The sequence below is a fragment of the Gasterosteus aculeatus genome, chromosome 13 (assembly GCF_964276395.1).
Source record: "Gasterosteus aculeatus chromosome 13, fGasAcu3.hap1.1, whole genome shotgun sequence".
In the NCBI taxonomy this organism is placed as follows: Eukaryota; Metazoa; Chordata; class Actinopteri; order Perciformes; family Gasterosteidae; genus Gasterosteus; species Gasterosteus aculeatus.
Window position 1 is genome coordinate 3,809,401 of NC_135701.1, and position 22,018 is coordinate 3,831,418.

Here is a 22,018-nt window from a genome sequence, read left to right on the forward strand (position 1 = left end):
GGGAATTTATTATTATGTATTCAGTGTTAATCTGAGAGGTAATATTTAAAAGGCTCGTGTGGATGTGTGTGTGTGTGTGTGGATCGTTGTGTGTAAATGGTAAATGGCCTGTACTTGTACAGCGCTTTTTTAGTCTTCTGACCACTTAAAGCGCTTCAACACTACATGACATCATTCACCCATTCACACCCATTCATACACTGATGACAGGAGAACCACACACAGTGACACCTGCCATCAGTAACTAACATTCACACACTGTAGACGCAGCTACACGAGCAATGTTGGGTTAAGTGTCTTGCCCAAGGACACATCGACACGCGGGTTAGCAGAGCCTGGCATCAAACCGACAACCCTCTGATTGGAGGACGACCGTGTTCCTCACTCAGTCGCCCCATAGAGAGAGAGAGTGTGTGTGAGTGTGTGTGTGTGTGTGTGTGTGTGTGTGTGTGTGTGTGTGTGTGTGGAGGGAGTGAACGCATCCCCCCCCTGCCTGGCGCGCTGCCAACCATCAGCTTATCTCCAACCGATGAGGAGAAGAATGGGCGCACTCACGCAAGGGGTGTCTGCTATAATAACGCCACTGTGTTGTGTACGTACAACAGCGCGCCCACCTCCCCTCCTGGGTGGGGACACATGTCAGCTGCCACATCAGCCCCCCATCTACCTGCTATTCAAACAGGCTGGTGTACTACTGCACATAGACATAAACGCACTGAACTGTTTCCTCCCACTCTGTATGGCCTCTATCTATCTATCTATCTATCTATCTATCTATCTATCTCTTCCAAATTGCTTCCACTTTTTATTTTTTGATCAAATGTACCAAAAACATTATTATGAAAGAAATCGATGCAATACAAAAAATGAGAAAAAGATGTGAGTACAACAACACAGTGACGTCATCCCCCTACGGGCCTACGACATGTGTGGTGTGCCCATTGTGTGTACTGTACCATTTTCTTGTCTTATCTCAACTGAAAACAAAAGAGTCATTGGTGTGAACCTACCAAGGTAATTAGGTCAAATCAATCTAATCCCTCACTTGCTTCACTCTATGAACCAACTGGACTGATGATGAAATGATCTTCAGAAAAGCGGGATCAAGGGGACGAGCGTGAGACTGATACCATTGAAAATAACTTGAGCTATTTTTATCCATTTATTAATAGCCATACATTTCCTCTTTTCGAAGAAAGAAGAAGGTGCATCTCCAGAGGACACTGAGGTTCAAGTGATGAGACGGATCTGGCTGTTGTAGAAGGGGGTGGTTTCATGGACGTTGTTGACCTCTGGAGGGCAGCAGGCATTGCTGCATCCCATGATTGTTGTGTGATATTCTGATATTGAACATACAGCAACAGCATTTTATTTTACAAGGATTTGATAGTGAGAAAACTGCTTGAAATGTCACGCCACGTTCTCCTAATTCAGTTCCGTGTCTTAACATCTTGTGAAAAAATGAAGAGCAGAACTCAATGACATCCCCAGGTTAGTCTGTTGGACCGAAGCTGACACCGGCAGTGATATTTATTCCAACGTTAATGTTGCTTCTCATGCAGGTCATTGTTATTCTTTCCATCCACACGCCTCAGCCAGCCGCCCAGTCAGACACACAGTTTGATTCTTCACTATGCGGACACGTCCAGGTTTTGTCCCACAACGTCAAGACCCAACAATGAGACACTGTGAAGGGAGGGAAACGGATCACCTGCAGGCTGCTCCGTGGGGAGCGCAGAGAGAGCCTAACTTCAACATCTTTGTTCCCTGTCATACATGAAGTTATTCCCAAAAATCTCACGTGTTGTTCTTTTTGACGTGAGCAGTTTAACTCTTGTCGTTCTTGGTTTTTACTTTATTCTCTTATTTTATACTAACCCATAGCCTTATTCTACTAACCCATATCATTAGCATTTCATTTTATTTTATTACTTGTGCACTGCTTGTTGTCTATTGTTACACTGTCTACTGTCACGCACCAACCGCCAAGTCAAATTCCTTGTATGTTTGACATATTTTGGCAATAAATGTTTTCTGATTCCTGAAGGCTACTTGTGTGTGAAGCTTTCAACGTGATCTACCCAATTTTTAAATGGCCAATGACCTGAGTGAGACCACATGTGAGCCCTCATTTGGACAAATTCAGTGTCAATTAAATCCCAGCGATGTTGGGGTTATAACTATTTGTTAAAAGGTATTTCAATGCCAGTAAGGACGTTTAATGCTTTTTGCGTACTTTTCTAGGTTAACAGAAGGTGGAAACACATGATATGTCGGCATGACAATCGATGATGCATTCAGGGAACCTGTACACAAGTACCTGCTCAGAGTGATGGATAACAATAACAGATTCCTACAAGCCTGGTTATACCTGTAAGCCTGTTTTCCATGCACACGCATAAGTCGTGGAACCGAAAGTGACGCACCAGCGCCACCGTGTGGTCGTGCGGGCCGTGCGCGCCACAGTGACACAGCAGGAGGGGGGCGGATGGGGAGGGGGGCGGAGGCAGCGAGCCAGACCGGATCCTTCATGAGGGAAGAGGCCAGGGACAGCCAACCAACCCCGGCTTCTCTTCTCTTCACTAATATTATTCTGTATTGCAAGCCGAGGAGCCCGAAGAGGGGGCTGCGCTAGCGTCCATAGGATGTCCCGTCACGAAGGTGAGGATACGCGTCGGCACGGTGGCGCGAGCCATTGGGGATTTCTGATATTAAGAAGCGTTGACAGGGCACCGCTAGCTAACGTTAGCTAGCCTTCAATTTCTTGTTTTGAAGCCCGTCCCGGCTAACGTGCGCTAGTGTTAGCAGCAAGGTTGCGGTGCAGTTTCGTGGGGGCGCGTTATGGCGGACACGCAACAAGGTGCGTCGAAACCACCGCACCTTGCCTGTGACATTTGCGTTACGTTTTAGGAAATGTAACTGTAGAAGCAGTCTGACAACGCTGACATTTAAGCCGCACAAGCTAGCTACCGTGAGCTAAGCGTGATAGCTAGGCTGCAAGCTAGCTGGTAATGGGTTATGTGGGTTAGGGGGGAGTGCCGAGAGTAGGAAACGCGTGAGAGCAGCGAGTCCCAGCTGGTGCTGCCGGGTCCGGGAATGGTCTTTTCGGTGAGGTTCGCTTTTTCCAGCCTCCTTCCGACTGCCAGGCGGCATTTTAGGTTCCAGTTTCGCGAGCTAACATTTAGCAAACTGAACACCAATTTCGCCCTTGCGGCCAACCTTGTTGGGCTCGAAGTTCGCTGGTGTCGGGTAAAAGTTAAACGTTAAGTTAGCTAACGATGTCAACGACGCTGGAAGTTCGAGCCCCTCCGCCGGCGAAGCCTTCGGTTAGTTAACGTCGGTTAACGTACGGTGACGTCTTAACCCAGCTGACGTTTAGCTAAACGGCAGCTGGGTTAGTTGAGGTGAGTCGGGCCAAAGCGGCCTTCGGTTTCCGTGTGGTCAACTTCTCTGTCGGTAGTCATCGAGACGTAAAGGCGCCTGTGCTCGTTCTTGTCATGGATGCGGGGTCTGCCGGGACCTGAGCGCTACCGGCGGTGTCATTCAACACGCCGGCACCGCACAACTGTCCGAGTCCGTCAAGAACCACCACAGGGTCCCGGATGTTGTGACACACAAGGTTAATAAGCCCTTTGGCGTGCGGAATCAAAACATTTCCAGTGACTGCTTTATGAATAAGCCAGGTCTTAAGAGTATTATCATTATTAAAATGTGAATGGGACAGACGGTTGTGGCGTCAAATTACTGTCAAAATTTGAGAGCGCAAATCAGGTTGATGCGCGTAAATAAAACATCCGCGAGCCAAAGTCCGTCTCGCGCGAGATATTTGCTCGCTCGCGAACCGTGAACGTCCTCGCTCGCGAGGTTAGTCTCTGCTCGCGCTCGAAGGTGTTTTCTACGCGCTCGCTGTTTTTCTTTTTGACAGTAAGGGGGCGGAGCCGGTCACCATGGTCTCTACACCTGATTGGTTACAAACCCCGTCTTTGGATTGGCTGGAGTGATGCGTTCACACACCTATAGAAGCCCATTTCCGCACTACAGAAAGGGGATAGAAAGTCGAAATTATGAGATAAAACCTTGTCAAAAAACAAACGCCCCCCTTCGGTAATCGTAGTGGACCGTAGATGACAACCAGCTACAACCATCATTTACCATCATTACCGGCACATTAAGAGCAATGCGTCCAGCTCGCAGACCGGTCCGTCAGTCTGAATCTGAATATCTTGCCAACTTTACCGAACTATGGAGGAGCCTGCGCACATCTTGTATATCACATTCACTACAACCTCATTATCTATTGTTTTCAAAAAGTCGATCCGTATTGAAAGTTGGCAAGATATTCACAGATTCAGACTTTTTTTCCCGATATTTTACAAATACGGGCCGCTAGCGAGGAAGTTCACGTTTCGCGAGACAGACTTTTGCTCGCACGCATCAACCTGATTTGCGCTCTCGAATTTTGACAGTGATTTGCCGGCATAGACAGTCGTTTAACACTCGTTTAGCAAGAGGAATAGTAAAATATTGCAACGATGCAGTGCAATATCCACGCCATAAATACTCACCGGATGTGGTCATTTTACTCCATGGTTTTTAGACTAGATGCCGAAGGCACTTCCTTTTGGAAACAATTTTGAACCTATTTTCAATTTTATTGTGTTACAATCAACCACAGAGGCCCATCATAGCGATAAAAAACAAACTGCAATACTTGGAATAGAAGGTTATGTTACCCAGTACTCAACAGCACGCTCACCACAATACGAGTTCATCTTCTCACAGCCTCAAATAAAACGTAACATTACTGTGCACAAAAGTATTATTGCAGGATTTATCAGAAGAACTGCAAGTCCCAGTTCAATGTAATCTAACTTACCGAAGGACATCTCAGTTAAAACCTCTAATGTAATGGCTTTATACGAACAAGGAATACATGGTAAATAGTTTTAAAGTAGGTGTCCAAACTCTAACCTTCTCTTGTTGTTTCCTCTCTTGTCTCCTTCAGGCGTGAGCTGCGACGCATGTTTAAAAGGCAACTTCAGAGGACGACGATACAAATGTTTAATCTGCTACGACTACGACCTGTGCGCGTCGTGCTACGAGAGCGGCGCGACCACGACCAGACACACCACAGAGCATCCCATGCAGTGTATATTAACCCGAGTGGACTTTGGTAAGTGGAATTGATGTTCACAACAGCCTGATGAATTTGGTGTGGAATTGTAGCCACAGAAGCTTGTCATTTTGCATTGTGCTTTGTGTTGGTGTGACTAATGTGGTTTGATGACACTTTACCCCGATGGACAGATGTTTTTCTGAGTTGATGTTATTGCAAGCCAATTAATGAGCTATTAAAAATAAGTGTCTCTATAACTGCATCTAAAGAGGGACTGTGTATGTGCATGTGTTTACTCTGCCAGACTGTCGTGGCAAAGTAAACCAAAATAAAGAGACGGCATCACTTTAATTGCAAACATCTGTTGTTATTCTAGGAAGGATTTATGCATTTGACTATTGATGCACAAATAATAAACAGCTGTCATTCCTTGGCTTGTGATTGTTAGGATAAATGCTGGCAGGTTTTGCAAAACACCCTTCAGTGGTTTTAATAAGTTAAACTGTCGCTGTCTACGCCGCCTTCTGCTGCCGCTGGCTTTCGTTTTCAGACGGAAAGGCTGCTCCCAGACGCCTGTGATTGATGCAAACCCAACAGCTTGAGGAGTTTTTGAGAGTTTTTGGGCTGCTGATCTAGTTTATCTCGAAATAAATAAAAGCAGTTGTCGTAGCGATGGGGGAAGCTATTCCAATCCGGAGTTGCAGTCAATTTAGTTCATCATGATTTATTGTTTGATTTATTGAAATTACACTAGATGTGTTGATGTCTATTTAAAATGAAGGTTTTGTTTATATGAACCATTTATCTGCTGTTTGATGACTGACTGTTATTTCACAGCGACAATGTAGGAAATATGTTGATGTTCAGCCTTTCACACGTTGTCTGTTGTACAAACGGTTGATGAAAACACAGCAAAAGGTGCAAGCTCATAAAACTTCTGTGGCTTTAACGTAACACCCCCCCCCCCCTCCCTTGTTGACTGTTTTCCTAAGAGGACAGTTGTATTATGAGCTGCTACTACTACGCTCTCGCAGTAAACATGCAAGAAAAAGTTTTTTAAAGCTACAACAATCTGTTTTCATATTGTCGATGTGAAATGACAGAATTCTTACTAAACCCTTCCAATCCACTCGGCTCCTTCTCACCATTGACAACCAACACTACGAGAACTCTCCACCACATTGCACCCGCACACAATTAGCGTCTAGCTGGGGAACAAAATGGAGCTTTCATAAATATGAAATAATTTGATCTTTCCCCTTAAATTTGTGGCGGTCCAAAACAAAGCTAGCAGGAAAGTGGATACTGACTTTCATCTATCAAGTGGACACCAACGGTACTTAAAAGAAATGCTGTCTGCTGGACATCCTGTTGGCTAACACGTTCACCACACCCACTGCAGTGTTTGCCCCACCATTATATTAGGGGGGCTGCCTCCCCAAACGGCTCCCCCCACTGGACGGCCGGGTTCTTTGTTTTGTTCTAAACCACCGCCAGGTTTTTTCCAGGTACTTGTTTGGGCTAATAGGGCTGTTTTACTTACTTACTTTTTTGGCACAGTTAAAATGGTTTGGTTTACTAGAAAGTGTTTGTTCTCAGCTAAATTGAACCCACTTATTAATTCCTCTCCCCCAAATTGACTTTAACGTGACTTAGTGTGTGTTCATCCTTAACCTGCAAGTTTCTGCTGCGTTCTAACATCTTCCATCTGTGTGGGAGAACCAGAGATCATTGACAAAGGTCTGCCTTGATTCTCCCCCCCAGACCTGTACTACGGTGGAGAAGCGGTGTCGGTGGAGCAGCCCCAGGCCTTCACATGTCCATACTGTGGCAGGATGGGCTACACGGAAATCTCCCTGCAGGAGCACGTGGCTGCAGAGCACACGGAGACCTCCACAGAGGTGGTGAGTTGTTGCTGTCCCTTCACGCCCAGCCTCCAATGAACGGGATGTTTTGGAGATATTAGGACCTACAAACATCCACGTGCCTCAGAAGGATTATTCAGTAAATGAAGTTGTGTCTACACCCAAAGCCACGTTTTGCTGAGTTATTGTCAAATGAACAACTTTAAGTGGAATGTTTTAGGTTCATCCCTGTTGCAACTGTCTGCAACCTCCATTCACGGAGGCAAAGACAGTAAATAAATAAATGTAAAACCTGAATGATCACATCACAGTTCTCACTATTTGTGCAGTAAGTGCATAGAGCAGTCTTTCCCCTTCACCTGACTACTACCATCATCATCCAGGGTTCTTTATGACCATTTAAGAGATTTCCAACTAGCTCAGCTGGAATTCCAGACACTTGTTATTAATCCTAACAATAATTGAAATGGCAATGTTATCAACCAAGCTTGTAAGTATTTGGTACAGTAAGATCTGCAAGCCACACAACACTGTTCTGAGAGTAAAGTTCAAACAGATCCTAGTTTAACTTTAACTGTAATACGCTTTAACACTCCTGATATGGCTTCTTCTCATAATTAAATACTGCACGGCAGATATTTGCTCATCTCAGCGTTTGTTCAAGAGGACACAGCAGCAGCTGGTCATTTTTGAATGTGCTCTCTTACTGTCCTCTAGATCTGCCCCATATGTGCAGCGCTGCCAGGTGGAGACCCCAATCATGTGACGGATGACTTTGCTGCTCATCTCACACTTGAACATAGAGCACCCAGAGACTTGATATCCTTTTCAAATAGCCATGCATTCCCCTGATGCGCAGACTCAACCGGAACCGGACTGCTGTATCGACTAGCCAAAGATTAGCGCACAAAGGAGGGGTCTGTTTACTGGAGCTGCTGTTTGTTGACATTGCAGTGATAACGTCGGCGCCTCCTCAAAGCTTTATAGATCCCCCGTGGTGGGTAAACATATTAATCAGATATCCAAATGTGCAGAAACTATTTAGCGTCCTCGCTTAAACTAAATTGCCTGTACGTGTGTGTTTGCATGCTTCCTTCAGGTTGCACGCTGTTTGCTACTGGTTCAATAGCAAAGGCGATGAGAGTCCGAGTGGAGGCCGACTGCTGTCGTCTTCATGTGTTCCTTCAAATCTGCTTGTGTGGCTCTGTTAGTTTTCTCTTCTTTCAGAGTCTCTCCAAAAGAGAGAACACTCCAAAGGCAGTAATATTTGGGGGCACGACTTGTAATGCAATCTTGTCTTCTGTTATGTCATTAATGTGGCGTCTTATTCTGACTTGCTGGCCTCTGCTGTAGTGTCGTCATTCAAGCTGTATTTCAGAAAAGCGTACGCATCCCCTTCGTTCCTTTTGCAATGAAAATGTCTGACTTTGCTTACACCACACAAGTAGTTCAGGAGAGAATTTGTACGCATCAATTCCATGACTGCTTCTAAATGGCAGCATCTGTCAGGAAGCAGCTGAAACGCTGCGTGTGACGCGTCTATTCATGGAGTCCTTTCAGTGAGTTCTGCTGAGGGAACCAAAGATGCAAACGTGTATTTCATTGAGTGTTGCATAGGCTGGTGGTGACACCATGCTAATGGTTATTTTATGTATGTAGGCCCATTAACATAGAACTATAAACAATGACTTGGCATTTTACATGTAAAATAACTACTAATGACAACTAATGCCTGATGCTTTTCAGATATTGTACACTTGGTTGTGATTGATGATCCACTTCTCTGGGAACGAACCATGAGGCATTTTTTTGTGCACATGATCAAAAGCTTGCCCTTATGTTGCTCTCCTTAACCACCAACCTCACGATGAGTCCAGCGGGGTGCGGCATGTGAGGAGGATGTTCCACCCTGGACGTGGCCTGGGGGGTCCACGAGCCCGCCGGTCCAACATGCACTTTACCAGCAGCACCACAGGGGGGCTCTCCACCAGCCAGAGCTCCTCACAGAGCTCCAACTACAGCAGAGAGGCCATGGACCCCATAGCAGGTCAGTCACCCCCCACCGCCCCCACACACGTTACCACACTAGACCCATGCAGGCGTGTGTCTGCAGAACTTGATGCAAGAATTGTGTTTCCCAGCGCCCGACACGGGGCGCTCGTTCTCTGCTACGTCAGTAAGTCATCGCGTACGTAGCGTGTCACACAAAGAGACCCGTTCCCTGCAGTAGGCCGAGTCTGGAGAACACGGTAACGCGTAGGCTGAGTGGTTGCCGTGGTAATTCCTTGTTTATCCTGTTGCCTGTTTGAAGCCGGTTCACTGCTTGGCATTCGCCGTGTCGGCTCCAGCTGTGTCATAATGAGTCCCTGTTCAGTCCGCCTCACTAATGACCCACCGTACCTGCTGGTGCGCCGACCCGCCCGGTGGGATTCTATTCTAACGTCTGAGGGTCTCATCTGGGCCAACATGTGGGTCTTTAGAGTTCTATTGCTCCAGCTTTATGATTGTGGATCAGAGGCTTCACAATGGGTCGGTCTCTGACAGGACACCTCGTAGTTTTTAGGATAAACTATTTCACCAATTTTGTATATTTACAGGACTTACTATGTCAAAGTGACTTCTGGTAAGCGTTCCAACATAACACCGTAAATGGAAGAACTCTCCTAGTCAAAACTAAAGAAAGAAGACCCCACAGATGCAATAAATAACAGTTAAAAAAATTAAAATGATCCAAAATGAGTGTGACTAGATGCAGGAAAATAGAACAAAAACTAACAAGTGACAAAATAGCCACGGTGGAGAGGATGGAGCGGCGTGAAGCGTTCACCCCGGTGGCGTAAACAAAGAAAAAATACATTCTGTAGCTCAATGAAAACTGGAAAAAGAGTAGTGGAAATGCTCATACACAACTGCTAGTGCGACCCCCGGTGGACCGATTGGTGATAGCAGCTATTTATAATATACATATATATATATATATATATATATATATATATATATATATATATATATATATATATATATATATATATATAGTAATTAGATATTATTCTGCAGGCCAAAGATAAATCCAGCCCTTCTTGTCTTGGGTTTGACATTTCCACCCTCCGGGGAGGAAGCTTTTATCTGTGTCATCCCAAAAAAAGGCAAGGACAGAATGTGATGCAGCTCATACAGGCCAATTTTGATCTCATCAATCACGAGACTGAACTTATTCCTGATCAAACCGGTTTTGTCTGGGGGCGTTAAACTCAAGATAATATTAGACGCTCTTTACACATCATAGAAAATATTGGGAAAACCAAACTGAACGCCATGTTAATCAGTTTAGATGCAGAAGGGCTTTTGACCGCGTCAGCTGGGAAGAGCTGTTTTTGGCCAAGACGGATTCAGTCAATTAACACTATTAAAGCTCTGTACTCTGCCGCGACCGCAAGAATCAAGAATTAATGGACGTCTTGCTGATCGCATTAAATTGGAAAGCTCTACACGTCTGTGGATGCCCCCTTTGCACTCTACATTGTAACACAGTATAAAAGGAATTGAACTCCCAAATGATAAGGAGCTAAAACTAACCTACTGATGATGTATTAATATACATCAAAGACCCAGAAACCTGCCTCCTTAATCTTTAGACCTCCTTGACATATTCGGTTAAACATGCAAAACATAACAAATGACCATTTTGATTACAATCCACCACTGTTGGAAACTAAATACCTAGAAATACGGTTAACTCGGCGATCTGTATGGGGAAAAAAAAGTGAAAGAAGATCTAAGTAACTGGTCAACACCCCTTAGAGTTTGAGTGTAATAATTGAAATAATTTTGTACTGTATTTGTTTATGGTACACCAGTCAGTTGCAGCACTGGCAGACAAATATCCTGATTTATTTGGAATGGAAAGCCTCGGATGCCTCTTCAATGCTCCCAGAAGCAGCAAAGCAAACAATTACCTGTAGATGGATACAAGCTGAACACCTTCTGTAGAACACTGGATAAATCTACGACATGGAAAGAGGACTTTCATTCTGAGAGTAAGAGGAGGTACATATACAACAGTCCCCCAGGTTTTGTTTTCTCATACTTTTTGGTCTTGTCTGCAAAAGTTCTTCATTAGCGGATAGAGGAGAAAAAAAGTTAAACTACCATACTTGACCAAGATGTAATCCTGTGCATATAATCCTAGACCAAAGACAAGAAATGTTGTGACTGGTATAGAATTCAATTCAGTTGGATGAAATGTATAAAGTTTGACTTAATTTTATATGACTTAATATACGTAGTAGGGGTGTAACGATTCATTCACTGAATCGATTAATCGATTTATATTCCTGCGATCCAACTGAATCGATCTGTGCTCCGCAAATCGGCATTCCGGACGACATATATCGATTGAAATGGTACATAATCGATTTGTATCGATATTTGGAAACTGCCCATTGGATTTAAGTACAAAAACTGTATGGATGTGTGTTTGTTTGTTAGTTTTTTAGCACTTTAGACACGTTAAACGTTACTCGATTCAGTCTGCCTGTCTGTGACGTCATCAGGACGCAGCGGCAGCCGCGCGAAACTCAAACAACAACTAAACACAGCGTGGAGGAGACGACTGCGAGCGAGACATTTACAAACCAACTTATCGATCCAGCGCGTGGAAACATTTGGGCTTTTGCAAACACGGAGGTGTTCTAAATAAGTCAGTCGCTGTTTGTAGAATATGTAGAAGCCAAATAAAAAAACCACGGAAACACAAAGAATCTTTCGGGCCATCTACTAAGGCGCCGTGGGATTAAACAACGCCGACAGTCAGGACCTCTAGCAGCGTCACCGCTGCAGCAGCAGCAGGTAACTCAGCTCTGCAGACACCTCAGGCCTCGCCAGCACCAAACTCAACATCACAGTAACAATTGCCAAGTTTAGCTGTAAAGACATGCGACCCTACAATGTGGTTGAAAATCCAGGGTTCTGTGAATTGATCCAAACATTGTGTAATTATTGTGTAATGTTTACATTGAAAATGGCACTTGATTCAAATAAAAGGTTAATACATTTGCCATTAATTGTTGTTTGCTTGTTTATAATATCCATAATTAATTTAAACTTGATTTCCTTACAAGAAACAACGGGGATCTCAGAAGCTTTGCCTGCACTGTCCAGTAAAGTTACTGAATCGAATCGAATTGTTCTAAATTAACCCAGATTGTCCATGAATCGCGATTCGAATTGAATTGTTGTTAAAATGAATCGTTACACCCCTAATACGTAATGATCTCTGCCGGGTGCCATTTTTTCTTGTTTTTGTTGTTTTGTTTTTCTCTTGATAAATAATCCCCTAATAAAAATGCCTTCGTATTAAAAAAACCAAACTGAGGTGCAGGCTGCTACTCTTTTTACCAAAGGTGTTAATTCTGCAGCCATGGCTGCTTATTCTAGTCTTCTAACATCACGGCCCGGTCTTTTCTCCTTGTCCCCCCCCAGAGCTTCTGTCCCAACTGTCGGGGGTGCGGCGCTCGGCGGGCGGTCAGCTCAGCTCGGGCCCTTCGGCGTCTCAGCTCCAGCAGCTTCAGATGCAACTCCAGCTGGAGCGCCAGCAGGCCCAGGCGGCACGTCAGCAATTGGAGACGGCGCGAAACGCCACCCGGGGCGGCGGCCGAGCCAACGCCATGCTCAACACCAACTCCGGGGGCGCCAACCCCAACGCCGGCGCCAACCACAATACCAACCCCAGTCCTAACCCGGGTCCCCCGGAGTCCCACGCGCAGCAAACGCCACACAGCTCGCAGTTTCTACTCAGCAGGTGGGGGGCCTCTTTTCTGCATGTGCTCTAAATGTCTTTATCGGAAGGAGGCGCCTTGCCTCATCACTGTTCAATCCCCCCCCCGCAGGCTGAGCGAACCGCGGCTGTCGGAGGCGGAGCGGCAGGCGTGCGAGGCCCAGTGGGCCGACAGGAGCCTGTTTGTGACGGAGCTGCTGTTGTCCACGCTGCTGCCCGACGAGGACGCGTCGGCCTCCTCGGAGGAGGACGAGGACGACTGTCACGGCCCGTTGCGGAACTTCGCCGACTTCGAGTCCATGGGCTGCGTTGAGGTCATGACCCTGGACGTGGCACTGGAGAACCTCAACCTCAAGGAGATGAGACCAGCGCCCAAGACGACAAAAACGACAACTAAAACGGCGCCGCCAAAGAAAGAGCCTCCCGCGCCGCCCCTTTGATGGCGTGGCCCCTCCCCCCCCTCAAACGGAGGCTGAACGCTCAGCCGGTCCAACTGCCAATGGATGACAAAAAAGACTGCAGTTCTTTTTGGCTTTGTTTTATTATTATTCTTTTTCTCGGTGGTTGTCATTTCAGCTCCGTTGTGCCCCACTCAGCCCCGAGTCGACTACGTTGTACAATGAATAAAAGAGAGACGAGAGAATGTGAAAGCCAGTGTGGTGAGTGCGTGAGAGATGGGGAGGAAAAAAATACTATAGGAAAATATATTACAGAGAAATCTTTATGAAAGTTGATAATCAAATCCACATAACACGTGTTTCCTCTCGCAAAGGTGCAACGCGGAGTTGGCCGTTTTCAAGAGACACACACACACACACACGCCGGGAGAGGAGGCGGACGGGAGCCCGTCCGGTGAAAACGCTGCTGTGTGTTTATAGTTATTAATTAAAGTGCTTGGGTGGTTTACCACAACTTAAGCATGAGCTTAAATCACCATGTGCCCATTAGGAAGTGCACAGTCACTGAGGGTCTTTCTCTTTCTGTCCCGACACCTGAGTCACTGTAAAGGAGTTGGCGTCCCACTGGCATGTGTGTGCCCCCCCTCCCCTCTCTCTCTCTCTCTCTCTCTCACAGAGACAGACAGACACACAGACAGGTTGGCCACGTTGGGCTGACTCAACCCCCTCCAACCCCGCTTGTGTGACTTCACCTGTTTTGGGTCCTGCGACCCGGCTTCATATCGACTGCGGGCACTTTGGGGTTTTTGTTTCATATCCGGGGTCCATGTGTACACTACAGATGCTCAACATCACGCAGCTGAGCGGCGAGCGGAGACGTGGCGTCTCCTCCGAGGGACCTTTTTCTGGGCCTTTTCTTTTTTTTTTTTTTTACGCAGAAGAAACGCAACCTGGTCTTCACAGAGGTCCCCCCGCCCCACCCCCCCTCTCTCTCTGTTTAAAGGAAGACCAGGCGCTACCTGCTCAGCTCATGAATGCACAGGTTACTCATCATGTGACTTGAAGGAGAGACTCCCGTGTTGCTCTTTCCTCTCTTCTCTCGCTCACACAAAGATCTCTGTGCCTCCACTACTCCCTGAAGAAATGCAATGTCTTTGGCTCCGCGAACGAGCCAAACCACAGGGTAAACCTTTCAGTCTGGAGGACAATAAAAATGTTTTGGATGGAAATTAACTAACCCAATCCCGCTCTCTGGTTTGTTTTCACGTTTTTTTTTTTTCTCAGTTGCTAACTTTTGGTGACCATGTACAGCATATTGTAAAAAATAAACACCTATCGTACAGGTCAAGTTTTATCTCGATCAGTCATGTATGTGCTCTTTCACACCAGATTAACATGCAAGAACAAGTGAATGTATGTGAGGTCCAGGACGAGCACGAAGGGCCCAACAGAAAAATGGAGATTATTCTCAATGTTTGTTTATTCCTCTTGTGTGTTTTCTAGCTTTGACCCAAAGATTCTTTCATTTTTATGAGTAACATCTTTCGTGAAGAATATAAACTACACCACCGATGTGCTGTGGGAGCGCTGGCTTCCTCTGATGGTAAACCAAAGATCAAGTCCAGCTTCTACATTGAGGGCAATAATGTACAAATATTTGCAGAGACCTACGCTGGAGGTTTGGGGAAGCTGAAGGAGGCATTTCGGGCCTCTTGGGCTCGGGGTCTAAATGAAATGATTGATGAATCTCGGGCCCAGAGTTCAGGGGCCTTCGAGGCCCAAACCCTGGGTAGGCCGCCGCAGAGTGGGACGCTTGAGGCAACGTTAAACACTTGAAGCTTTGAGGATATTTGCTTTGTGATCAAATAACGTTATTGACGCACTATTTAGATGTATTCAAATAGTAGTTTAACTGAACATTTTATCCCTCTTTTAATCTAAAAGCAAATGTGGGATTCACACATTTCTAAAGGCTAATGTATGTGTAATGCAAAAAAAAAAAATTCTGAATCCCTTCTGGATGAATTTGTAACTTAAATGAGCGTTTTAGCATCCTGCAGAGTGTCGCTGCGTGAGGACGGAACCCTCTGAAGAGGATGTGACTGTCTCACGGCTAAAGAGCCCCTCTGCTGTCAATTAAGACAAGCACAGGAACCACAAATGAATAAATGGGGCCAGACAAACGGGCTCTACCTCTCGTGCTCTACAGCATGAGCAACGCTCCTAAACTGTGGGGGCCCCGGGCCCACAGCGGGCGAAAGGTTTCCATCTCTCGTCGGTTAGTGACTCAACCAACATGACATGGAAGCCATTATCCCACTGGCGGAAATGGTGTCACGCACTTTATGCCGGCATCAAACTGGCATTTCTCAGGGTTACTGCAGAGACTTCTTAAATTAAAACCCAGCACGGGACAGCGACAGCGCTGGGAACTTCGTCTGTGCCAAGTCGCTGAATTATTATCAGCGCTCTGAAACCCTAAATAACATCAGCCTGAAAAGATCTGACCCGTCCATTCAGTCTTTAAAGAGGTCGGACGGTTGCTGTAGGGAACCCAATGCATGCAAAGCGTGTGTGTGTGTTTGGGAGGGAGAGAAGAGGACGGCAAAACCACAACATCAAGTGTTTAAGTGCACTATATATACACATATAATTATTTCCAAAATAAAACACACAACTCAGTGGGATTTAGGTATTCTTTGTAATTTTAATTCCCATAATTTAGTTTAAATGCAGACAGTATTTTGTACTCACTAAAATCTTAAATAAAACATTACAGTACAATATATGCAAATCAGAAGAGCTTTAAGATTTTGTAGAAGCAAGCTACACTTTCTTTAGCTTTTTTTTTAATATTCAGTTGTTTATTCATTTATTCTTTTTTTAACTGTTGAAGGACCGAAGAGTTAAGACAGCAGTAAACAGTAAAAAGACAACACGGAGCTTGTAAAGCCTGCAGGCCAGCCAAGGAGCACATTCTATCACAAACACTAGAGACAGCACGTCACTGTGGGTCTGAACTGAGGCCCCGCCCACTGATGCCCCGCCCATCTCCCGAGAGGTGGGTGCTGGTTCCCTTATGAACACCAGAGGGCGCTGTTACGTCGTAGGCGAAGGGGGGCGGGTGAAGCTACGCGATGTAGTTCCACCTTCACGAATAACTGCTTTTAATGCACAATTCAGACGGAAAGAGATGGCGCCTTCGCTTCCCCTGTGAGGAGGTCACGCGGCAGCGTAGCGTGGGGGCCAACGTGGGCGGGGCTCAAGCGGGGAGGGGAAAAGTGTTGGGGAGCGCCACCTATCGGCTGCGGCTCATTGTGCCGCACCACATTTTTCAAGTCTTTACCTGCACAACCATTGTATATGAATATTCCACTATGTTACAATCTTATTGATAATTGATGAGAAGATTTGACTCAAATTGGATCTGACTCATTTAGAGCCCCTGAAAACAGTTGTCTAAAGGTGTCATCAGCTTCTTACTGTGAACGATGGTACCCACCATTTTAATGCACAACTTTGCAGTCGGAAAAGTCTTCCCATGAGCGATGTATCTGTTTTGGCACCCCCGGGCTGGTTTGAAGTGGGCGTGGCTTTGTTGCCGAAAAAGGTGATGTCACGTTTTTTGTGCACCAATCAGAGCCATTTGAATAGTCGCACGAATCATCGGGTCAAACCAGAGTAACAACACCATTTATTCCTATGAAGAAACACGTGATGTCGGAAAACCAGGTTTCCGTGGGTTTTAACACCCAGATAGCTAATGCTACTAACGTTAGCTTTTCACGTAGCGTTGGTTACTCCCCTTCAAATTTGACAAGTGACATTAGACGTTGTCACCAGGAGAGCCTTTTCGCTTTTTCCTCCCCATCTTGAGCAGTGCACTCCTTTTGGCCTATCAAGACTGTTAATGCGTGGAAATACACACCAGAAAGAGAGAAAGACACGTGAGCTACAACGGCGGGGGGATGGGGGGCCAACACAGACCAGGTCAACCCACATCTGTGAGTCCAGACCTCATGGTGTGACCAGAGGAGCAGAACCCTGGACCTCCACCAGCCTGTGGAGTGCCTTTCATTAGCTGCAGGATGGAAGTGAAGAAAGCGCTCTACTAGTACTGCTCTTGAAAGCAACATATCCTGCACATTCCAATACTACTACTACTACTACATTTTACCATTATCTATATTATGGACTAATGTTGTTTTTCCGAGCATTTGACGAGATTGTTGCTGTGTGAATTAGGAGCACCCCCCATGTGCAACGCGGCCTGTGTGAAGAGTGAAAAAGGTATGAGCTTCAGTGGTTTCCTAAACAAGAAAAGAAATGTCCTCGTGGTCCAGTTGTTGAAGATTTAAGAGTCTCGACCTGAGACTTAAAGCCAAACAGCGATAGGGAAACACAATTACAAAGGGTTTTTCTACCTTCCTAAAATAAAAATGGGGATTTCAAAATCCGATCTATTGGCAACCGACGGGTTGATCCTAGTGTGAGACAAACGCAGTGGCCCTAGCGAGGCGGAGGGCCTTCCTGGTCTCTCAGGGTCACCGGAGGTCAAGCAGCAAACCCCCCCCCGTACAGTTCTGGAAGGTAAAACTCACGTCATGGTAGAAAAATATATCGTCCTGATGAGATCTCTCTAGTCATTTTTCATTTGTAGTGTAAACGCATCGTAGTAGCAGCGCAAAGTGACTCATGATTAGTACTACTACTACTACAAAACACGTCCTCCCACTACTATGTTTTTACTCGCACTTAGAAAAAAAATTATTGTTTAAAGTTCCGTCTTTCATTGGCATCATTAGGCAACGTTTTTTATTTATTCCAGATACTCTACAATATGGTTACGATGTAAACACCACAGTACTTCATTATTTGACCGTATCTGCACAAAGTAAAACACAATGTTACAAGGCAAGTGGCTACTTAAACATAGATTTGTTCATGAGAAAGACAAAAACAAACAAAATTGAAATTATGAAACACACAAGAAAAAAAAAATCAAGAGAAAAGAGACCTTGCAACACCTGGCATAAAGTTATTTTTCAAGAAAAAAATAGATTTTGTTCTTCTACAGGTCAGGTGACCTTGTTAAAAAGCTGGTGATGATCAGTACTACCCCCCCCCCCCCCCTGTGATATATCGGCCACCTTTAGCACTTGGATTGGACTCTTCTACTCGTCACAAACAACAAGCGGCCCATTTTGAGGAGCTACGCGTACGGGCCGGGAGTTTGGACCCCTATCAAGTCCACTTCTGCATTAACTGGCTGAGATGCACATCTATGTGTCATATACGTGATACAAAGCGTTCGATGGGGCCGTCCGACCAGTGGGGGGGGGGGGGGGGGTAGGGGGCACAGACGCTTCATTGACCCTGGACCCGACTGGGAGCTTCTTGTATCAGGAACACGACTTCTTAAAAGAGATATGAAAGCAAAAGGCAAACCGATGACAGATATGTGAACACAGGACCTTGTCGCTGCGCTTCTGTGTCTGTCGTCACCTGAGACGCAGCGTAACGTTCACTTAGCCGAACTGCACCAGGACTGTTGACTTCACTGATCACAGGGAAAGCACTATGTTCCCTGTTGAGAACGGGTCCTTTGATATACACTTAAATACCTTTTTAATTTGATTAAGTCACTTCTGCAAATTGCTTTGAAACTGGCAGCCTGTGTGTGTGTGTGTGTGTGTGTGTTTTTCTGGCATAAAACTCACTGTATTTTAATGACATCATGAAGAGCCCCTTCCTTCCTTCCTTCCTTCCTTCGTTAAAAACAAACTCCCTCTCCAAATACTCTTCAGGACAGTATTTACAGTACAAATTACAGTATATTACATTATTTAAAAATATGAGATCCGTCTCTAAAAACATAGAGGAGCTCTGGACAAAGAAACTCAACTCTTTTAGCAAATCAGGTTCCTGTGGTACGGTGAACAAAAGGAAATGAACAGATAGCAGAGTGACAGTCGCACCGCCCTCCCGTTTGGCCCCGGCTGTACCTGTGACATGATGGCTGGGTCGCTTTACCACACAACCTTTTCTTCTTTTTCTATTTAGATTTTTTTTTTACTTTAAAGCAAGCCGCAAAACAGCAAGTCACACTCAATCCAATACAACAATATGTACAGGGTTTTTTTTCTGGCATTTTGGAACATTAATGAGCAGTGGAGCGGCGATGCTACTCGGGTTTGCTGTTAGAACGATTACAGGTTTTACTGCACTTAGTTTTTTTTAAACTCAAGGTTTAGTTTTTGTTTGTTTTTGTTTTTTTTATGCTGAGATGAAACAGGGTTACTGAAGCTCTCCCCACAGTTGGCACATCCCAATGAATGGTGGGCAGAAGCACATTGACGGCACGCGTTGTGGTGCGCCGCAAGAAGAGAATGAACATCAAGCGCTCAGAAACAAAAGAGACGTCTGGACGACGGAGCCGGCAGCAAAGAACCAGCCCCCCCCCCCCCCCCCCCCCCTCCCACCCCCCCTCCCGAGTACCCAGGGTCCCTCCCCCTCCCCTCCCCCAGGCGAGCGTCCCTCAGACGTAGGGCAGGATGCCGTAGACGAACAGGGCCATGACGGCGGCGCTGAACAGGCCGGCCACGGGCACCGTGACGAACCACGCCAGGAAGATGTTCCTGAAGAGGTGCCAGTCCACCGCTTTCTTGGAGCGGATCCAACCCACGGCCACGACCGAGCCCACCTAGAGGTGCCGGGGGGGAGAAGACAATCAGCAGCAGCACCAAGCAGAGCGCTTTCAAGAAGGCAAAGTCACTGAAGAGCTGCAGGCCGCTCGGGTTTTTCTCATGCTCATCGTTTCAGATGTCCGCCTGGTTTCTTATTTTTACTTCTATTATTTTTTTAGCGGCATTCTGCCTGACTTTTATATGTTTAGGCTCTTTTCGTGCATCTAGCTCTCCACTATGTCTGTGGCTTTTGGCTCTGCCATTTAATACTAAAGGGGACAGTTCACCCCAACATGAAACCAACATGTTTCCTCTTACCTGTCGATCTACATAGTTTCAGCGGGAGCTGTCTAGTTCTAGACTGGGACCAGAACCGCCAAAAGCAAAGTGAGGAGCCTGTGATTGGCGTTCAGCTCTTTGTGACCAGCCCGGATCCAAAATGTCTACGTTAGTCAGAGCAAGCCGATCGTGGACGTTACCCCGAGTGAAATGCTCATGCGTGGACGCGTGAAATCAGCAGGCCTGTTGCTTGAATCATCGCCGCTCGTGTCAGGCGTCCACACATAAACTCCTCCCCCCTTCATTCAAGTCAGTGGACACGTGGGCACGTTTCGGGGCTTTAGGGGTGGAAGCACGTGCGGTGACTGCTCTTCTACGGCCAGAGAAACGCCAGATGGAGACTAAATGTGGAAGGTCGACAGGTGTGGTCCAGAGGTCAGGGTCACTTGGGCCGGACTTGACCACACCGAAAATACCTCGCCTCATTCTGGAAGTAGCCTATCAGAAGGCCCGTGCGATTTGACACCTGAACACGTTTATTGGCGAGCCGTCGTATTTTTCGGGCGAGCGGGCTGCCGAGCGCCTTCTTCTGAAACGACGCGTCGCCACACGTGCTCCCACTGAGCCGGGCGCCCGCTGAGTCTCATCTGCTCATCAGCAAAGGGCCAAATGAAGCGAATGAGGACGCTCACTCCGCACCGACGCGTGAAACTAAACGGACGCCCGTCATGCGCGCGTTCACTCTCACGTTCTCCCTGGGAGATGTTCACAGGCGTTGTTGGATACTTGTTTTTAGTTTGAAGTTCCTCACAGTAACATAAGCTGATTTCCTCCAACAACGTCTGGGCACCTCCCCCGACCCCCCCAGCAACACAGCGTACACTTCTAGCCATCAGTAGATTTAGCATTTTGACATGGCAGTTGATTATCGAAGGTTTTAGGTGGGGGGAGGGAGGGAGGGGGGGGTGGTAATAAGGTATGGATAATGATGTTGACGTTTAGACAAATTGATCATCATTAATTTAATACCAGCTTTGAATCTTGTGCAGTTTCCCATCAGCAGTGAAATATTATATACCTGAACTATGAGGTGACGCTTTCATATTTTCATACATGCAGATTATTGTCTTGTATCACTGATAATAAACTGCATGCGTACTAAAATTCCCTCTGGCCCGTCGCAGCTACAACCATTGGGACTACTGGCCGAATCAACTATCCTCTTATCTACTCTAGAGCCAGTTAGCTTAGCATAAAGACTGGAAACAAAAGGAAGCCGCGAGATCCTTACTTTTTCTTACATACTAGTTATACCATTTCTTTGTTGCGAGCAGTAACTTCCTTGACAATCCACCGGTTGCCTGGCAACTGCTCAGAGCCAATAAAGAAGCCGGCACAGGCGGCGTGTTCAATGCCAAGGACATGTCTGAAAATGTGATCCGTCTGATATAACTGAAGAAAGAGAATGTGAATAAGTAGTGGATGATACATTGTCAATGCTTTCAAAACGCACAGTTTAACAGCTAAACTATATGTATTTACACACATATTTATACTTTATACATAAGCTTGAAGTTCATTACATCCTTCATGTAAACTTTAGGAGTCGGGGGGGAAACTGCAGGAAAAGTCAAAACCGCAACTTGAGGAGTTGAGTGATTGGCGGTAAGCTACGGGTGAAGCGCTGAAGCGGCTTCACTGCCGATGACACCTGTACCTTGCAGTGGGTGGAGCTTATTGGGACGCCCACATTTGACGCAACGAGCACTGTTAACGCACTCATTACTTCAATGCAAAATCCGCTGTGAAGACAGATGAGTGGAGGGACACAGAGAGGGGCGGAGGGGAAAGGGAGGTAAACACAAGGCTGCAGAACAAGGACGGCTTGAGGGGAGGGG

The 22,018-nt window shown here is 46.1% G+C and overlaps 2 protein-coding genes across 6 annotated transcripts in view; one reads left to right on the plus strand and one right to left on the minus strand.

The window, feature by feature from the left end:
• The first annotated feature begins 2,430 nt into the window (after positions 1-2,430).
• LOC120830792 (E3 ubiquitin-protein ligase KCMF1) lies at positions 2,431-14,503 on the plus strand. The gene is made up of 7 exons (XM_040195702.2): positions 2,431-2,661; positions 5,006-5,173; positions 6,881-7,020; positions 7,699-7,800; positions 8,848-9,028; positions 12,463-12,781; positions 12,870-14,503. Exons 1-7 carry the CDS (start codon positions 2,646-2,648, stop codon positions 13,195-13,197), a joined length of 1,254 nt encoding a protein of 417 aa, XP_040051636.2. The 5' UTR covers positions 2,431-2,645; the 3' UTR covers positions 13,198-14,503.
• A 1,339-nt stretch (positions 14,504-15,842) lies between these two features.
• slc20a2 (solute carrier family 20 member 2) overlaps positions 15,843-22,018 on the minus strand; it is a 32,424-nt gene continuing 26,248 nt past the window's right edge. For 4 of the 5 annotated variants that reach the window (XM_078087035.1, XM_078087034.1, XM_078087033.1 and 1 more), the window contains one exon: positions 15,843-19,858. In XM_078087035.1, the coding sequence (XP_077943161.1) occupies positions 19,694-19,858 (165 nt within the window). In that variant the 3' untranslated portion in view covers positions 15,843-19,693. Of the gene's footprint in view, positions 19,859-21,837; positions 21,923-22,018 lie in introns of all 5 variants that reach the window. The other variant, XM_078087037.1, reaches the window with a different exon arrangement.